The 16,333-nt window shown below is 50.1% G+C and overlaps 1 protein-coding gene across 1 annotated transcript; it reads left to right on the plus strand.

Annotated features, from left to right (window-relative positions):
• Positions 1–5,602: 5,602 nt before the first annotated feature.
• SLC25A51 (solute carrier family 25 member 51) lies at positions 5,603–11,846 on the plus strand (the record flags this gene model as incomplete). The annotated part of the gene is made up of 6 exons (XM_079548582.1): positions 5,603–5,625; positions 6,813–7,047; positions 7,326–7,648; positions 8,595–8,613; positions 9,559–9,642; positions 10,932–11,846. The coding sequence occupies 6 exons, from the start codon at positions 5,603–5,605 to the stop codon at positions 11,844–11,846; spliced, it is 1,599 nt and encodes a 532-aa protein (XP_079404708.1).
• Positions 11,847–16,333: the final 4,487 nt, after the last annotated feature.

The raw sequence follows: 16,333 nt of genomic DNA on the forward strand, positions 1-16,333 counted from the left end.
GCAATGGTCAGTGCAAAGAGGATGTATAAAATCCATAGGAGGTGACGTAGCTACCACTGGTAACTCCACTTTTACAAAATGTCACTGCATCAGGCATCAAGAAAATGGTTGATGTCATGCAAATCATCATCATAGCTAGAACTTGGTGAAGTCCAACCATCGCCAGTTCTTGGGGTCCTTAAAAGTGTGGATGCTGCTGCAGGTCATCGTTGGCTTCCCTGAAGGAAAGCAGCAAAGTCAGGGTTAGATACTAAAAAATCTTTATGATTTGCCAAGTGAAATCGAGTCCTTTAGGGAACTGGAAGGAAAACTTGTGCCAGAACTTGAAGGTTAAACATGGCTGACAGATTTGGCATTTTTGTTGACTGCTCGTTTAAGTGAGTTAAACATGCTTCCCCGAGGTGAGATCGCCTTATCTGTGCTGTGATTCAGACAACAACAGCACTTGAAATGGGACTTAAATTAGGGCAAGCTCCAGTTATGGTAAAATCATTCCATGCATTTTGGTATGCCGGCTAGCCACAGCCTTGTGAGCAGATCTGATAAATTTGAGAACAGATTCCAAGGTTTCCAAACAAATCATTGTTTTTTTGTATATTTGGGACTTCATTTTCAGTTGAGATAAATGCATTATGTGCAGATTTTCAGGTAGATTGAATAGAGTTGTAAACATACATTCAACCCAAAGAAAAATTGGGTCACGTCTCTCTACAAGACTTTTGTAAGCCCTCTCTTACCAGGGAGAAATACCCCTGCTTCACAGGCACGCGTTATTCGTGTCATCACTTTTTGGCACTGTCAGCTGAAAGTGAATGGCAGAGTGTCTGCAGAGGTAAAGCTCCTTCTGGGGGGGCAGCAGCAAAGCATGGGCGTACAGGCATGCCTGTCACTGTGTCACCTCTGCATTACAGGCTCTGCCAGGAAGGTCAGAACTGTTTCTATTCCTGAAAGGCACGGTGGTTCTGTCATGCTAGGATTTCTGAATGGGATCTTAAGGATCCACCAGCACCCAAACCTGCTCTGTGCAGCTCAGGCAGAACTGAGTATCAGAGCTATCTCTCTTTACTTATATTTATTTTTAACAGTTTATTTCTATTTGCCTGTTTACTTTTGGAGGGAAACAACTCTGTTTCTGCTCTGGCATCTGTACAAACTGTGCACAGGTAGGCATCATTTCTGGTGACAGTTTTCTTTTTGTCTCCTACCAGAGGGAACCATGTTTTCCAGGGACAGGCTGCTGGGATTGCAGTGAATGAGAATGGGAGAGAGCAAATGACAGATAAATGAAAGTGGCTTTGTTATGCCAGCTCATTTCTCCCAAGTGTCCTGTTGATTTGATTGCCGAATTTATTTTGTTGTGTTTCTTGAGTGATGCCAGGTATAACTGTCTCCCAGTTTGCATTTCCTAGTTGTCCTTTCTGCTGCTGATGAAGGCAACATAACTTTCATGGAATCACCACAAGGTTGGGTTGGAAGGGGTCTTGCAGCCACATGAAATGCAGCTTCTCCATCCCATGCTGTCTGCTTAACAAGATAATACTCTTAATGAGGGTGGTTTTTTTCTACTGCTGAGAGTGGTTTTCCACTTTGCCTTACACTCATGACAGAGGGAGGCAGTGATTACATGGAACTGCTAATGGCTTTGAGCTTAACCTGTGTGGATGTGGAAGAGGCATTTGCAAGTGAGCCCGATGATGGCAATGAGATACTTTTGTAACAGCACAGAAGAGGCATGGAGAAATACGTAATAAGAGCCACTGGAAAAGCAGAAGGGGCTCATGAACCCGTGGCCACCAGCATGGGCATACAGCTTGTCCAAACAGTATCCTGTCCTCTGCGGTGAACAGCTGCATCTGCACACGCAGGGAAATGTAAGGAGATGGAGCACACGGTGCTGCCTGCTGCAGCATGGCCTCTCTGCTCCACCTCTTACCCAACCTCCTGCTTATAGCTACACCTGATGGAGTCTGCATCCCCTTAGGATGAAACTACCTCCTACTCCTACAGACTACTGCTGTCCTGTGTGCTTGGATTTCACAGTGTCCCACAGCAAGAAGGCTGTGCACTGAGCAGACTCAGCAGGTGGTGGATCACCTGCAGCAGCCCTGTGGTGCCTGTACTTCAGTGGGCAGCAGCATGGGGCGTAGGTTTGTGCCCCCACAGAAACATGCTGGAGCTGCACCGCATTGGATAGAGAAGATGCAAAGCAAGCAGGCAGGCAGCAATGGTGCTAACGCTGAACAGGGTGGAAGGAGCACGGGCAGTGCCAGGCTGGGAAAGGCAACCAGGGAGCATGCGTCAGGCCCCATGCTGCAGCAGAATCACCGTGTGCTGTCCCCAGGGTTCCTGGGCAAATGGCAGCAGTCACTATAAATAAGAAGGAATGAAGCCCAGGAGACTTTACCCCACCATCAGGTCCCTAGCTGGTGGCTAAGACAAGTCAGACTCCTAGAAATGTGAGACAGGAGTCTCTGCCGCACAAATCCCACCTCTGCAGGAGCAGCGCCATCCTGGTGCTGCCATCTCACCAGGCCAGGCAGGCAGGTGGTGTGTCACACTGCTGGGCAGCACTGTGCTCATCCCTCCCTCTGGTCCATCCTAGGATACAGCAGTGAGTTGTGCCATTCCTATTTCTACCACCCACAGAATGGTGAGAGCAGAAGGGGCAGTAAAACAGAGAAGAAGCTTTTAACATCTGCAACTGATACCAAACAAAAATGTACACAGTGGGAAGAATCATTCCTAGCAGATGAAGGCAAGAGAATACGAGCTAAGATGTAGGCATTGTATTATGCAGAATATTAATGCCAGCTTCTTTATTCCTTTAGATCTGATTGCTAAGGATGATGCCTTTTCCTCTGCCAAGGACCACAGTGCATGAGCAAAGGCCACCGTGTATCTTACTGCACTGCAGTGGAGAGAATAAAAGCAAAGGAAGGTCACTCAAACAAGCAAGAAAGAGGAGACCACAGAGAAACACAACTGCTCCCAGGTGCTGGAGAAGAGGGTAAGCTGGTCATTAATCCAGCAGCTAAGAAATCACTCTCAAAGGGCTGAGGCACACTGAGATTTTACCTCCTGTGGGTTTCTGGTACACAGTGCCAACTCTCCCTTCCTACCATGCCTGCAGCCTCTCCCTCCCACAGCTCCGGCTGTTGCTCAAAGTGCTGCCTGGACCGAACAACGATGCTCTCCAAAGCCTTTCTGACATGGGACGGCACTGGGAGCACCATGAGCCTGCAGTGGGGCTGAAGGCCGCTCCTCCCCATAGCCACCGCCAGCAAACGACCTGGGTGGCAGCCAGCAGGAACTGCAGCTTGCTGAACAAGAGACCAGACCCTGCCCTAGTACTGGGGCAAAGAACACAATGCCTGGTGTGGGGCAAACAATTTACAGCATGGTGCTGATTTATTACCTTGCTTGCAAAAGTTCACTCATTAAGGAGCAGTGTAAAGAAATCTGTCTTCCACCATGGCACCAGAACAAGGGATTGGCTCCCTTACAAATGCCCACTCCCTCCTCACAGTCCGAATGAATGCTGTTGTCTGCTATCAGGCACCCTGCTGAAAGGCACAGAAATGTCCCTGAAGCTTTGCAATGCTGGATGCCATTCCTCAGCATGACCACCAGCAGGGGCAAGGAGAAACACCAGTTGAAGGATAGGATACAGCTGGAAGCTGACAGCACAGCTGTCCTTGTTGCCACCATCATATCTCTGAAACCTCTCTGCCTCGATCACAACCTGAAGTGCCAGTCAGGTAGGTTCACGGCAGCTCAGCCACAGCTGAAGGCCATTCTTAATTCAAACAGGTCCTCTTGGATGGATACCCATGTACTGCACAGGGAGGTGGTGGAGTCACCATCCCTGGAGATGGGAGCCAGCCAGCCGTGGAGATGTGGCACTGAGGGACGTGGTCAGCAGGCACGATGGGGACAGGCTGGGTTTGCCCTACGAATCCTGTCATTTCAGTAGGGCACAGCTTGAAAAAGTTGTCCTGGAGGTGCCTGCTCACTCCTGCACATGTTCCTGCACTGCTTGGGCAGCAGCATCCTGCAGTCCTTCTGCAGGGACCGAAGACCCAGAGATAGAACTAGCACTGTTACAGCAAAATCAGAAAAATGTAACCCACACCTTGCAGAAAATATTCATTTGTATTTTTTGAACTTGAGGTGTTCCTGGACCCAAACCCTTTGTCTTGACAGAGCCTTGCAGTGCAGGGGAGCAAAATCCTCACAGCAGCTCCATCCTGGCCAGCCTTCATCCCACCAGATGTTCTCTGGAAAGGAAGCAGGGGCACTCGTTGCATTAAACAAAATGCTATAATGCAAAGAAAGTCCTGCGTTTCGTGACGCTGTGCCAGTGCAAGGCTCCATCTGCTGCTCTTGACAGTCAAGAAGACTGTCACCATGGAGTGACAGAATGGCTGGGCTGGAAGGGATGTTGTGTCCAGCAGCTTGCCACCCCTACCTCAGGCTGCTCAGGCCTCATCCAGCCTTGGCTATGAGCACCCCCAGGAATGGAGCTCCCACACATCTGCAGGCAGCCCGTGCCAGTGCCTTGCCACCCTGTGGGTAAACAATTCCCTCCTGACATCTCACCTATATTTCCCCTTCTAGTTTATAGGCGTTCTTCCTTGTGCTGCCACTCTCTGCCTATGTAACAAGTTGCTCTGCCTCCCACTTAGGTACTGGAATGTGTTTGCAAGGTGAGAGCTGCATATACAGGCGGAGGAGGCTAACTACACAACTCCAGTGTGCCACCAAGTTAATGTCTCCAATCCCGATCATGAGGTTACTGCAGGCAGAAGGCAGGGGCTGCCAGCAACCAGCCTTCTGTTGAGGCAGGCAGACCAAGCTGTGCCTGGGAGAGAAGGGGAGTAGCAGCAAGTGAAGTGAAGTGAAGTTCCCACAGCAGCCTTCACAGCACCTTACTGTTCTGAACACACAGCACTGCGTGGGACAGATCCCAGAAGATGATTCCTTCCAGTTTTGCTTGCCCTCATGTGTAAATGAAGATTCCTCCCTTCTCAACCCTGAGAAAGCACTGCTGGATGATGCAGCCTTGCAGAGAGCTGGCCAAAGCCTCGGCTCCTTGTTCTGCTGCAGCTCCCACTGCAGGGAACACAGGCCTTATGAGGAGCAGCTGAAGGAGCTGGGATTGTTCAGTCTGGAGAAGAAGAGGCTCAGGGGGGACCTCATTGCTCTCTAACTACCTGAAGGGAGGTTGCGGTGAGCTGGGGGTCGGCCTCTTCTCTCATGTAACAGTGATAGGACTGGAGGGAATGGCTTCAAGCAGCACCACGGGAGATTTAGGCTGGATGTTAGGAAATGCTGCTTGTCTGAAAGAGTGGTCAGGCACTGGAATGGGCTGCCCAGGGAGGTGGCGGAGTCACCGACTCTGGAGGTGTTCAAGGGACGTTTGAGTTTTGTGTTGAGGGATGTGGTTTAGTGAGAACTGTTGGTGATAGGTGGATGGTTGGACTGGATGATCTTGTAGGTCTCCAACCTCCCTGATTCTGTGATTCTGTGACTTCAGCATGGAGTCCTCTGAAGGGCATGCAGTCTGTTGCTTTGAAGCCTGCTGAATGTAATACTGGCAAGCATGGGGCTCAGGCTGCGGGTCTGGTATGGCAGCATGTACACAGCCTGAGCATCCTCTTCATTTTTACTACCTACCTCACAGCCTCCAGAACTTGAAGCAAGGGTTTAGCACTCCTCATTTGCTGCCCACAGGTCTTCTGCAAACTCAGTGCTTTCCCTGGCTGAACCCAGCAGGTCTTGAGTAACCAGAGAAGGGAAACTGCTTTGTTCTTCCCCTATGATGCCCTTGCATGCTATTCCTATCCCCAGCAGTGACTGCCCCACTGGCACACTGTGTAAATGGATGCTGGACCAGCTGAAGGTGCAGAGCCTCACTTGGTGTGTCCCAGGAGCGTGGATCTACAGCTTCAAGTTTTGAAGCTGCAGTTGTTAACTGGACATAGCCTGAGGTTGTCTGGAAAGTGAGAGCACATGGTGAGGTCATTGTCCATGACAAGGACTTCTTGGAAGTACCATGAAGTCTTTCCACAGAAAAGAAGCTCGTATGCACATACAGAACAGCAGTCAGGCATCAGAGACACGGCGCTGCAAGCATTAATTAACAAGAATTAACAAGTGCTAACAATTCAGAGGTGATTCAGGCTGAGTATTAGGAAAATTTTATTCTCTGATGAAGTGGCATGGCACTGGCACAGGCTGCCCAGGGAGGGGATGAAGTGACAGTCCCTGGAAGTGTTCGAGGAACATGCCGCTGAGACATGTGGATAGATACATGGGGGTGGGCTGGGGAAGACTCAGTTACGTTAGTGGTCTGTCCCAAACTTAGCGATTCAATGATTCTAAGGATCACGTCTCATTAGTTACATCTGCTGTCTTTCTTCCCTGCTGACAGTGTTACTTCTAGGCACTTCTGCAGTCTTATCATGGGCCAGAAGTCACCTGCGGGAGCAGGCAGAACTTAGAGGATCACAGAATCACAGAATCACCAAGGTTGGAAAAGACCTGCAAGATCACCCAGTCCAACCATCCACCCATCACCAATAGCTCTCACTAAACCACGTCCCTGCACACAAAATCCAACCGTTCCTTCAACAAACGGATGGAGCTTAGCAGCACTCCTTAGGGACAGTACTGGCCTGCTAAGAAATGTGGAGGTTGCCGGCCCTGCACGTGACAGGGGGTTGGAGAGCCGTGATCCTTGACGTCCCTTCCAACCCTGGCCATTCTGTGACTCTGTGACAGGAAGAGCTTGCAGCCTTCCTCTCCCCCAGGAGCGCGTATTTGCAAGCTAGCATCATTCACCGACCCAAGGGTCTCGTAGCAGGATGCCATAAGCCTCACCCAGGAGACCCGCGGTCGTCCCGCGGCCGCCGGCACACGCGGCACACCGAGACGCGCTCAGCACCCCGCGTGCCGCCGCACCGCCGCGCGCCACGCCCTGATTGGCTGCGGGAGGGGCGGGGCCGCCCCGCCTCCCTCGGCGGGCTCCTCCCCCCGGCGCCGCCGGTGACGTCATCACGCAGCGTCGGACGTCACACCGCGACGCGCGGCTCGGGCCGGTCCCGCCCCGCCATGGCTGGAGCTGCAGGTACGTCCCCGGGCCGCGAGTGCCGCGCCCGGCTGGGCTCGGCCCGGCCCGGCTCTGGGGGCGGCGCGGCGCTGGGGCGGGGCGGCGCGGTTCGGGAATCCGGGCTCGGCGCGCCGCCGCCTGACCTTGAGGGCGGGCCCGGGAGGCGCCGCGCAGGCTTCCGCTCCCCGTAACTCCGCGTCCGCTCTGCCAGCAGGTCCTCGTCCGTCCGGCGGCGCGGGAGCCTCCCGCCGCCCGCTGCGCTGCCGCGCCTTCGCTGAGGCCTTCCCGCGGGGCGAGGGATCCGCACCGGCCGCCGCATGACGGGACATGCGGTGAGGGACGCGGGGCTGCGGCTGCGGGCTGGGCGGAGAGCGAGTCCGGAGAACGGAGTGCGGGCGGTCGGGAATTCCGCTGGGGGCGGGAGGGGGAGCTGCGATGGCTGCGGCGGGAGGACGGGAGGATCGGGGGGAACCTCGCTGCTCTCTGCGGCTCTCCGAAAGGAGGCTGCGGTGAGCTGGGGCTCGGCTTCTGCTGCGGGTAACGGCGACGGGACGAGAGAGGGGTGCTGCTCGGAGAGGCTGCGGGTGCCCCGAACGTCCCCGGAGTTGTTCAAGGCCGGGTTGGATGGAGTCTGGTATGAAATGGGGAGCTTGGTGGGGAGTTGGAGCTTCGTGATCCTTGGGGTCCCTTCCAACCCAGCCATTCTGTGATTCTGTGAGAGGTTGCATCAGGGAAAGCTCAGGTGGGGAACTGGGAAAAACTTCTCCGAAGGGCGGTCAGACAGAATGTGCAGGGAGCGGTGGGGTCAGCGTCTGTGCAGCTGTCCCGGAGCCGTGGAGGTGTGGCGCTGATGGACGCAGCTCAGTGGGCACGGCAGGGGTGGGCCGGGCTCGTTCAGTGTCTTGATCAGGTACCAGGAGGAAGGGATAGAGTGCACAAGTTTCCTGTGGTACAAAGCTGAGAGGAGTGGCTGGCGCACCAGGGGGCTGTGCTGCCTTCCTGTGAGACCTGGGCGGGTTGGAGAGTGGGAAAGAGGAACCCGATGCTCTTCAACAAGAACAAGTGTGAGTCCTACACCTGGCTGAGAATTACATATGCACCAGTAGAGGCTGCAGGCTGCCTGGGGTGCATTAAAAGAGCATGGCCAGCAGGTCGCGGTAGGTGATCCTAATTCTCTTGTCTGCCATGGTGAGGCCACATTTAAAATAGTGTGTCCAGTTCTGGGTTCACCAGTTCAAAAAAGACAGGGATTCCTAGAAGGAGTCCAGCAGAGAGCTAGAGAGAGGGTAAAGGGCCTGGAGCATCTCCTGTGTGAGGAAAGGCTGAGTAACCAGGGCTGTTCAGCCTGGGGAAAAGAAGACTGGGGGGGGATCTGGTAAACATTTGTGGATATCTGAAGGGAGGTGGGAGACAAAGGGATGAGGTGGAGCATAGCAGTAGTAATGGCCTGAAACATAGATATTTTTTTTTTTTTTTTTTTCAGTGGTGTGATAGAACAAAGGGTAATGGGCAGAAACTGGAATGCAGGAGGAACTTCTTTACTGTGAGAGTGACAAAGCAGTGGGGCAGGCTGTTCAGAGAGGTGGTGAAGTCTCCTTCTCTGGAAATATTCAAACCTGCCAGGATGCTTTCCTGGGTGGCCTGCTGTAGGAAACCTGCTTCAGCAGGGAAGCTGGATTTGATATTCTGAGGCCTCTTCTAGTCCATACAATTCTGTGATCTTAGGTCTTCTCCATTTAAAAATTAAAATATTGTTTCTGTTCTTTTTCAACATAAATTTGATTCTGTGAAAAGGCAGTATCAGATAAAAAGTTGTTGTTTTGCTTTCTTTCCCCTGTGCCTTTCTGAGCCAGTGAGCTGGAGGCTAGGTGGGCTGCTGTCCTGCAGAAGAGCCACGTGTGCGTGTCAGGGGAGTGGGGGTCGAGGGGTGGCACACAGTCAGAAAGGACTGCGTGTGTCCCCACCCTCAGATGCGGGAGGGAACATCCTGCATGGAAACAGAATGCTGCTGCAGCTCTGGGGGTCTGTGTGGAGGCAGTACAATAGACCCAAACCTCTCGCTGTCTTTTTAAGAGCTGAACTCTGATATTGGCTTGTAACAAAGTGGGTTGTGTATCATCAGTAGGTGGTTTGTGCTTGCAGGCTGTCTGCAGACAGGGTTCTGCCCCCAGCACTGCCGGGCAGACTCGCAGTGCCCAACACCTGCTGCTCCCCAGCTCTGAGCCATACGGCTCACCTTTGGGGGTGTCGCTGCACTGTGCATTGTTCTGCGTCCAGCAGCCCCACCAGAGGGGCCATGAGAGTCAACCAAACGTCTCTTATTAGCTTATTTCTAGGGGAAAACTGATGTCCTGGGCACAGGCTTCTGAATGCTCAGTGTAACGGCGGTGTTCTGGTGGCACCTCCGCACTGTGAGCTGAGCTCTCGTCCCACTGTTCCCCTTCCAGTGGAGGAGACCAGTGTACCTGCAGGTGTGGCTGCTTCGTTGCGTGCAGATAGAGCTGCTGTCATCCACAAGGTGCTGTGAGCTGGTGTGTATATGGCGTAGTGCACGAGCCACATAAACTGAATTCTTTCTCTGTCGTGAGCTTTCTCATCAACACAAACACTGCGTTTTTCAGCCAGAGGGTGGTGAGGCACTGGAACAGGTTGCCCAAGGAGGCTGTGGATGCCCCATCCCTGCAGGCATTCAAGGCCAGGCTGGATGTGGCTCTGGGCAGCCTGGGCTGCTGGTTGGCGACCTGCAGGGGGTTGGAACCAGATTATCTTTGAGGTCCTTTTCAACCCAAGCCATTCTAGGATTTGGACACGTGTCAGACTGTAAAGCATTACATAGTGTGTGCAGGAGAAAAGTCAGTCCACAGAGATGTATGCAACTCATTTTCAGAAGAAAATGCACATGGTCAAAGTAAAGCATCATGTGACTTCGAGAGTCCAGTTTGCCTCCGCAGTGCTGAAGATAAACAGTTTCACGTTTGTACAGGCTTCTGTAGTGAGAGAAGTGGCAGCTCTTGCCTACTTGGAGGACTGACTCCTGGTATGGTTTTAAGGCCTCTGAAATTGCACGCGCTTTGCTGCCAGGGGCTGTCAGCACTTTGTAACAGCTGAGTCAGCGATCCCTGTTTAAATGATGTTCAAGTACTGCCTCCTAAGGGTCACTCTGGAGCTTCTCTGCTCAGTGTAGAGAGGCGTTCTCTGTTCAGGGGTCCCTCAGAGCTGCCGTAGCTTGAGGCCTTCTCTGCATTAAAATCAAGCAGGGGTTACAGGTGCATCTTCCTCTGCAGATGAACCTGCAGGTTGACTACCTGGACCTGCTAGAAATGTTCAAAGTTGTGTTAGAAGTTGCCTGTCCTTTAAATTAATCCTATGATTGCGGATCAGACTATATAGAAATAGTGTGTGTGTCGGTGGGTTTGCTTGTTTTTCCTTTGACTCTCTTCTGCCTCCACCCTCAGTGCTGTGTTTTTTGCTGTTAACAGGCTGAGAGCAGACCGTGTGCTATCTGAATTCCCTGGCGTGCAGTGTGGGAGGTTGAATGGGTGAGCTTCCCTCTGTCAGCTGTCATGTAGCACACAAGAGATTCATACGTCATTTTGTTTCCCTCTTTGTTTCTGTATCAATTAGAAAACACCAGGAGGAAAACCTGTGCTTCCAAGACCCTTGCAGAAAAGGGCGTAACATCTGAAAGATTTGGCATTGACTGCTCTTCAGGTTTTAAGGGCTCTGCTCAGATGTGCCGTGCTGGGTGCTGGTGTGAGAGAAAGCAGCTGGGCCATCCGCAGCTCTGCTCACGTGCGTTCTTCTCTGTTTTTTGATGTAGGAAAAGAGGACTGAGGTACACAGCAATAAGAAAGACAGTATGATGGGTTCAGAAGGCTTTTCCCCAGGAAGTTCAGAGGAAGATCCAAGCAGTGACGTTACGGCTACCTCCAGCAAACATTACCTGTGTGGTTACTGTGCGGCCTTCACCAACATAGCAGTTACTTTTCCCATCCAGAAGGTCCTCTTTCGACAGCAGCTGTATGGTCTGAAAACAAAGGATGCGATACATCAGCTGCAGAAGGATGGAATTCGAAATCTCTACCGTGGCATCCTCCCTCCCTTAATGCAGAAGACGACCACGCTGGCTCTCATGTTCGGCTTGTATGAGGATTTCTCCTCCTTGCTCCACAGCCACACGACTGCTCCCGAGCTCCTGACACGCAGCATGGCAGCAGTGCTTGCAGGGACCACAGAAGCTGTTCTTACTCCTTTTGAGCGAGTGCAGACTTTGCTTCAGGACTACAAACACCACGATAAGTTCACAAACACGTACCAGGCTTTCAAGGTACTGAAAGTCTATGGGATGAGAGAGTACTACCGGGGATTGGTGCCTATTCTGCTCCGCAATGGGCCCAGTAACGTACTCTTCTTTGGCCTCAGAGGACCTATTAAACAATGTCTGCCTGAAGCAACTTCTTACAGCACTCATTTGGTCAATGACTTCATTTGTGGCGGGCTGTTGGGTGCCATGCTGGGATTCTTGTTCTTCCCAATGAATGTTGTAAAAGCTCGCATGCAAGCTCAGATCGGGGGTGAATTTCAGTCCTTCTCGACAGTTTTTGTGAAGATCTGGCTGGAGCGCGACAGGAAATTGATCAATCTTTTCAGGGGAGCCCATCTGAATTACCATCGTTCGGTCCTATCCTGGGGCATAATCAATGCAACTTATGAGTTCTTGCTAAAGCTGTTATGAGAACACTTATTTCCTTCGTCCCTTCAATTCATTTGGTTTTTGCCATATTTGATGACGCTTGATCCCTGGGAGCAGTGCCTGCATAGTGTGAAGGGCATTCAGTCTTGGCCTTCACTGCATATGGGGTGAACGGTGGTACATCCAAACCTTGGTGCAATTACGAGTAGCTTCTTATATTATTTATTTGCTGGCAGGTGGATTTACCCGTAATGAAACTACAAGATGAACAGATAAAACCAAAACCAAAAAACCCACGAACTCATCACTCAGCCCAGCGGCTGGCTCAGTATCACTCCCAGAAGTTCCTAACACTCCATGACCGAGCGCGCTCCACTGTGTGCCCTGTAGAACACGGAAGTCAGGGGGAGGCTGATGGAAATTCATTCCCTTATGTGATGAACTTCAGAATGCTGACGTGAGATTACGTGCTCAGACAGATGTAGGCTCCTCAGTGCTCACCGTTGCTCGTGGCCAAATGGACACCGACCCCAGAGGAGGATGACAGAGTTCCTGAGTGCTGTGCTTAAATGAAGCCTGTGCCAAGGCTCCTGCTGGCCGCTTGGGTGCTCGGCTTCAAGCAGAACGTTTCGTTCGGCAGCATAAAAGCAGGTACTGAATGTTGCCTTCGGTGTGCCCTGACTCACATTTGTGTGCACGTATGTACGCACGTGGTTTAACGTGAAAAGGGAAAAGTGGAAGGAGAGAAACAGCAGAGATGAGAAAGCTTTAAAGTGTCCTTCCTTGTTACAATCCTTCTACTTGTAAATGCGGAGCTTGTTCTGCTTTTTTTTTTTTTTCTACTACTTCTTTTTCTATTCTACAGCTGTGAGGCCAGAAAGAAGACGTCTCTTTTTGTAGTGCTTATTATAAGAGTTCATTTTCCTGTATTTTCCTGTTGTGAAAGTAGTTCTCGGGCAGCTCTTTTCTACAGAGGTATCTCATCTTTCGCAGATGGCTGCGTTTCACCAGAGCTGTGCCATAACTGATCACAACGAGACTTCTTACAGGAAAGCCGGAGCTCTGCCTCCTTGACGTGTGCGTTTAACAGTTCTGTAAGACAGAGCTGCACTGTGGCACCATCATTAAGTTCCTGGTAATACCCACTGGGGGGAAGTCTGTGATTGTAGTACCAGGAGGCAGACGGAGATGACCTTTGGAATGATGCAGCACTTGGGGAAGCACGGATGGACTTCTGTGGGCAAGTGCAGATAAAGGTGTACAGAAATGTGTGTTCTGCGTCCTACAGATGTGAGCGGGGGGAGATGTGAGGCTGTAGGCCTTGGAGAAAGGAGCGGGAGGGGGATAGGCATAGCCAGACCAGGAGAGGGGTCTTAATGAAGAACTTGGTTGTCCTGGGAACTTTATGTCATTATGTTGTATTTAAAAACAGACAAAAAAAAAAAAAATTAAAACAAAACAACCTCACCACCTATTCTGAAAGATGGGGATAAACTTTTACCAAGTTACTCTTTTCGTAAGCTTTGTAGTGATGGTTATTTTTTGTTTGCTGAACTGTCACAAAATACTTGCTCTAATCAGTGTGTCATGATTATGGTCCTAATGAGGTCCCTCGCTTCACAGCCCAAAAGGGCCCAGCACAAATGAGCATTGCTGTATCTGAATGTTGTGGTTATTTGCGTTGAAATAAAACGTTTACTGGATGTTTGTCACTGTCAGAATCTGATTTTTACCAGTGTTACGGTTGTGACTTTATTTAATCTCTTCTTGATGGAATAAAGGAAGTGGATTTTTTTCCCCATGGAAGATGTAATTTGAAGAGCTTACAGTTTGAAATAAGCTGTCTCTAATGGATGGTGTTAATTACAGTTGGGAAAATGTCAGTCGCAATTCTTATCTGTTGCTGTCTGGCTGTGCAGCGTTGTTCCAGCACAGTCTGTTTTGCTTTGTAACTACAGTTGGTTTTGCAGCACAGCAACAGTGATTGTCTGTTTAACAAATCACAGATCTTCTACTTGTTAAAAGAACAAACTCGTATGGAGTAAAGACAGAGAGCTTTGTCACAGCAAAGGCTACACACACAAGGCGATGTGGGAAACTGCACTGAGCAGGCTGTGTTGCCATCCTGGCAGACAGCTCAGAGCCAGCTGTGCTGCTTCAGTTACTTGGGGCTGGGTTCAAGGCTGTTCTCCAGTATTATCAAACTGATCACAACCAGGAGTAACTACACCATGCTGAGATTCCAGAGTGGAAATGGTCTGTGACTTAAAGGCTGCTGTCTGGAGGCCAGGAGAGCTCATCTCCTAACAGCACCAGCTGTCAGCGCTTCCACGTGCAGCTAGTTAGGGCAGCTGGAACCAGGTGGTCTCTTAAGGTCCTTTTCAACCCAGACTGCTCCAAATCTATGAAACTGCTTGGGCTGCAAAGTCCCATCCAACTCAAGCCATTCTGTGTAATTACCATCTGCAATTACTGCAGCTGCCCCTAAGCCTGGCTTTATAGGCCCTTGGAAGGACATCATGCTACACCTGTGCTCAAGCTCGGCCAACACCAGAGGGAAACACGTAGATGCAGATGTCACTCCAGCTGTGGCTCCTTCCCCCTCAGTTCCAGTGAACGGGCAAGAAGCAGTGAGTGTTACAGAACACAGCTCAGTGTCAGACAAATACATTAAAATAGATTTTAATTCGCTGAGTTATTAAATGTTTAATTTATTATGCAAGCAAGGAAAACGTTCCACAAATAGTAAGTTACTGTACGGCTGTAAGTACAATATATTCAGAGCAGTTCTGATACTTTTATATTGTATGAAAAGGCTACACTTCATACTACGAAATCTCAGGTATTTCAAAATATTTACATGCACAATTTGTTCTAGTATTAAAAACTTTACACTTAAATGAAGATACCTAGTGCATAAGAAAATGCACCATTGACCGAGATCAGGAAATTAGAAGTTTCTTTCTCTTGCAGGACAAAAATATTAGGGTTCTCAACCTTCTTTTACTCCTACTTCTTAGAATCTTGTAAACTAGAATTCTTAAAAGCTTTCAAGAGGGCAAGTTACAGAGCAGGAGGTCCACACTTTGCAGTGCTGCGACCTGCTGCACGCCAGTGTCGCCCAAATTAACAACAAAAAAAAAAAAACAAACACAGAAAAAACCTGACGTTTACATTCCAATTCTGGTGGTAGGCAAATTGTCCTTACCAAGTCTCAAAGAGTGCAAACAGATGAGTGTCAGTATCACTGTGCTTTATCCCCAGTAATTCTGATGGAGGTTTTGTTTTTCCCTGAACTACCCCTGTTGGACCGATGATGCCCAGTGGATGCAGATACACTGAAATTCACACACAGGAAAAGTACACAGACGTGGGTGTCGTTTCACAGTCCCATTAAAGGTTTCTTCCTCCTTTCCTACAAACGCGTAACAGACCTACAACGATGCAAAGACTAACCTCCAATGGAACAGGTGGGAAATGCATTTACTCCTACAACAGCCACTGGACTATTACAAAAGGAGAGCTACCTTTGGGCACTGGTTTGGTTCCATACGCACCGCTGAGAGCTGACAGTGCCACGCAGAGACCTCGACGACGCAGCCTATCCGCTTCTGCTGACCAGCTGTGCCGTGAACGAGGGAATTTCTGTACTGTGGAAATCAATAAATACGAAACCATGCATTTAGAAAACATATCTGCATGCTTTACAATCAAGGAGCTCCATCCTGCTCAGAAAGACTGCAAAATCTATCACGCGCTGTAACGCTTGAGAGGTCAAAAGTAAACACGTTTGAAGCCACTGCTGTACTTCACTCTTAGTGCAGACTTTAATACATCAAATAAAACAATTTCCTATGCTTGAGACAGGCAGGTTGATGTAGCTGGGACACTCCGAGTGCAAGGTTAGGGATTCGTCTTTTTCAGCACGGTAACGTTTTTGGCTAATTAGAGTGAATCTAAAAGCTCAGCAACACATTTCTTCACAAGGCAATGATTCAGAGAGACAAAACCTGAATAACACTGCTTCCACCAAGCAGTGAAACAGCAACCCATCCCAGTCATAAATCATTCACTGGTGTTTCTACTAGTGCTTTCTGAAACCCACAGGTGAAATATGTTAGATTTGACTGAAAACTTCCGAGTACCGCAGAAAAGGAGTAGTCAAATGACTGCAATCTCCCAGTTCCAGATAAAGCTCACCACAGAGAAATGGGAAGAGTAGTTATGTCCGAGCTCAGCTGCACACACAAACAGCATCCTTCTGGAGAACCGTGCTCCTCGCACACAGCTCCAAAAGCATTCTAAAGTGACAACTGTCTGAAACCAAGGCTGATGCTCTGCCCTGGAAAATAAGGCATGTCCTCATCTGTTACTTCATCCGTGCTCTTGAGTTCAAGGCAGCAATGAGAGAGCAGCCCAGAAGGTCTGAAAATGTTCCACCGCTTTGTTGTCTGAGAAGACCACGGGCTGCTGCACATCAGGTTAAGGGCACTCTGCTCCTCCAGCTGAGATGATAATTTGATGGGAGT

This window comes from Tetrao urogallus, assembly GCF_951394365.1.
Source record: "Tetrao urogallus genome assembly, chromosome: Z".
Classification (NCBI taxonomy): domain Eukaryota; kingdom Metazoa; phylum Chordata; class Aves; order Galliformes; family Phasianidae; genus Tetrao; species Tetrao urogallus.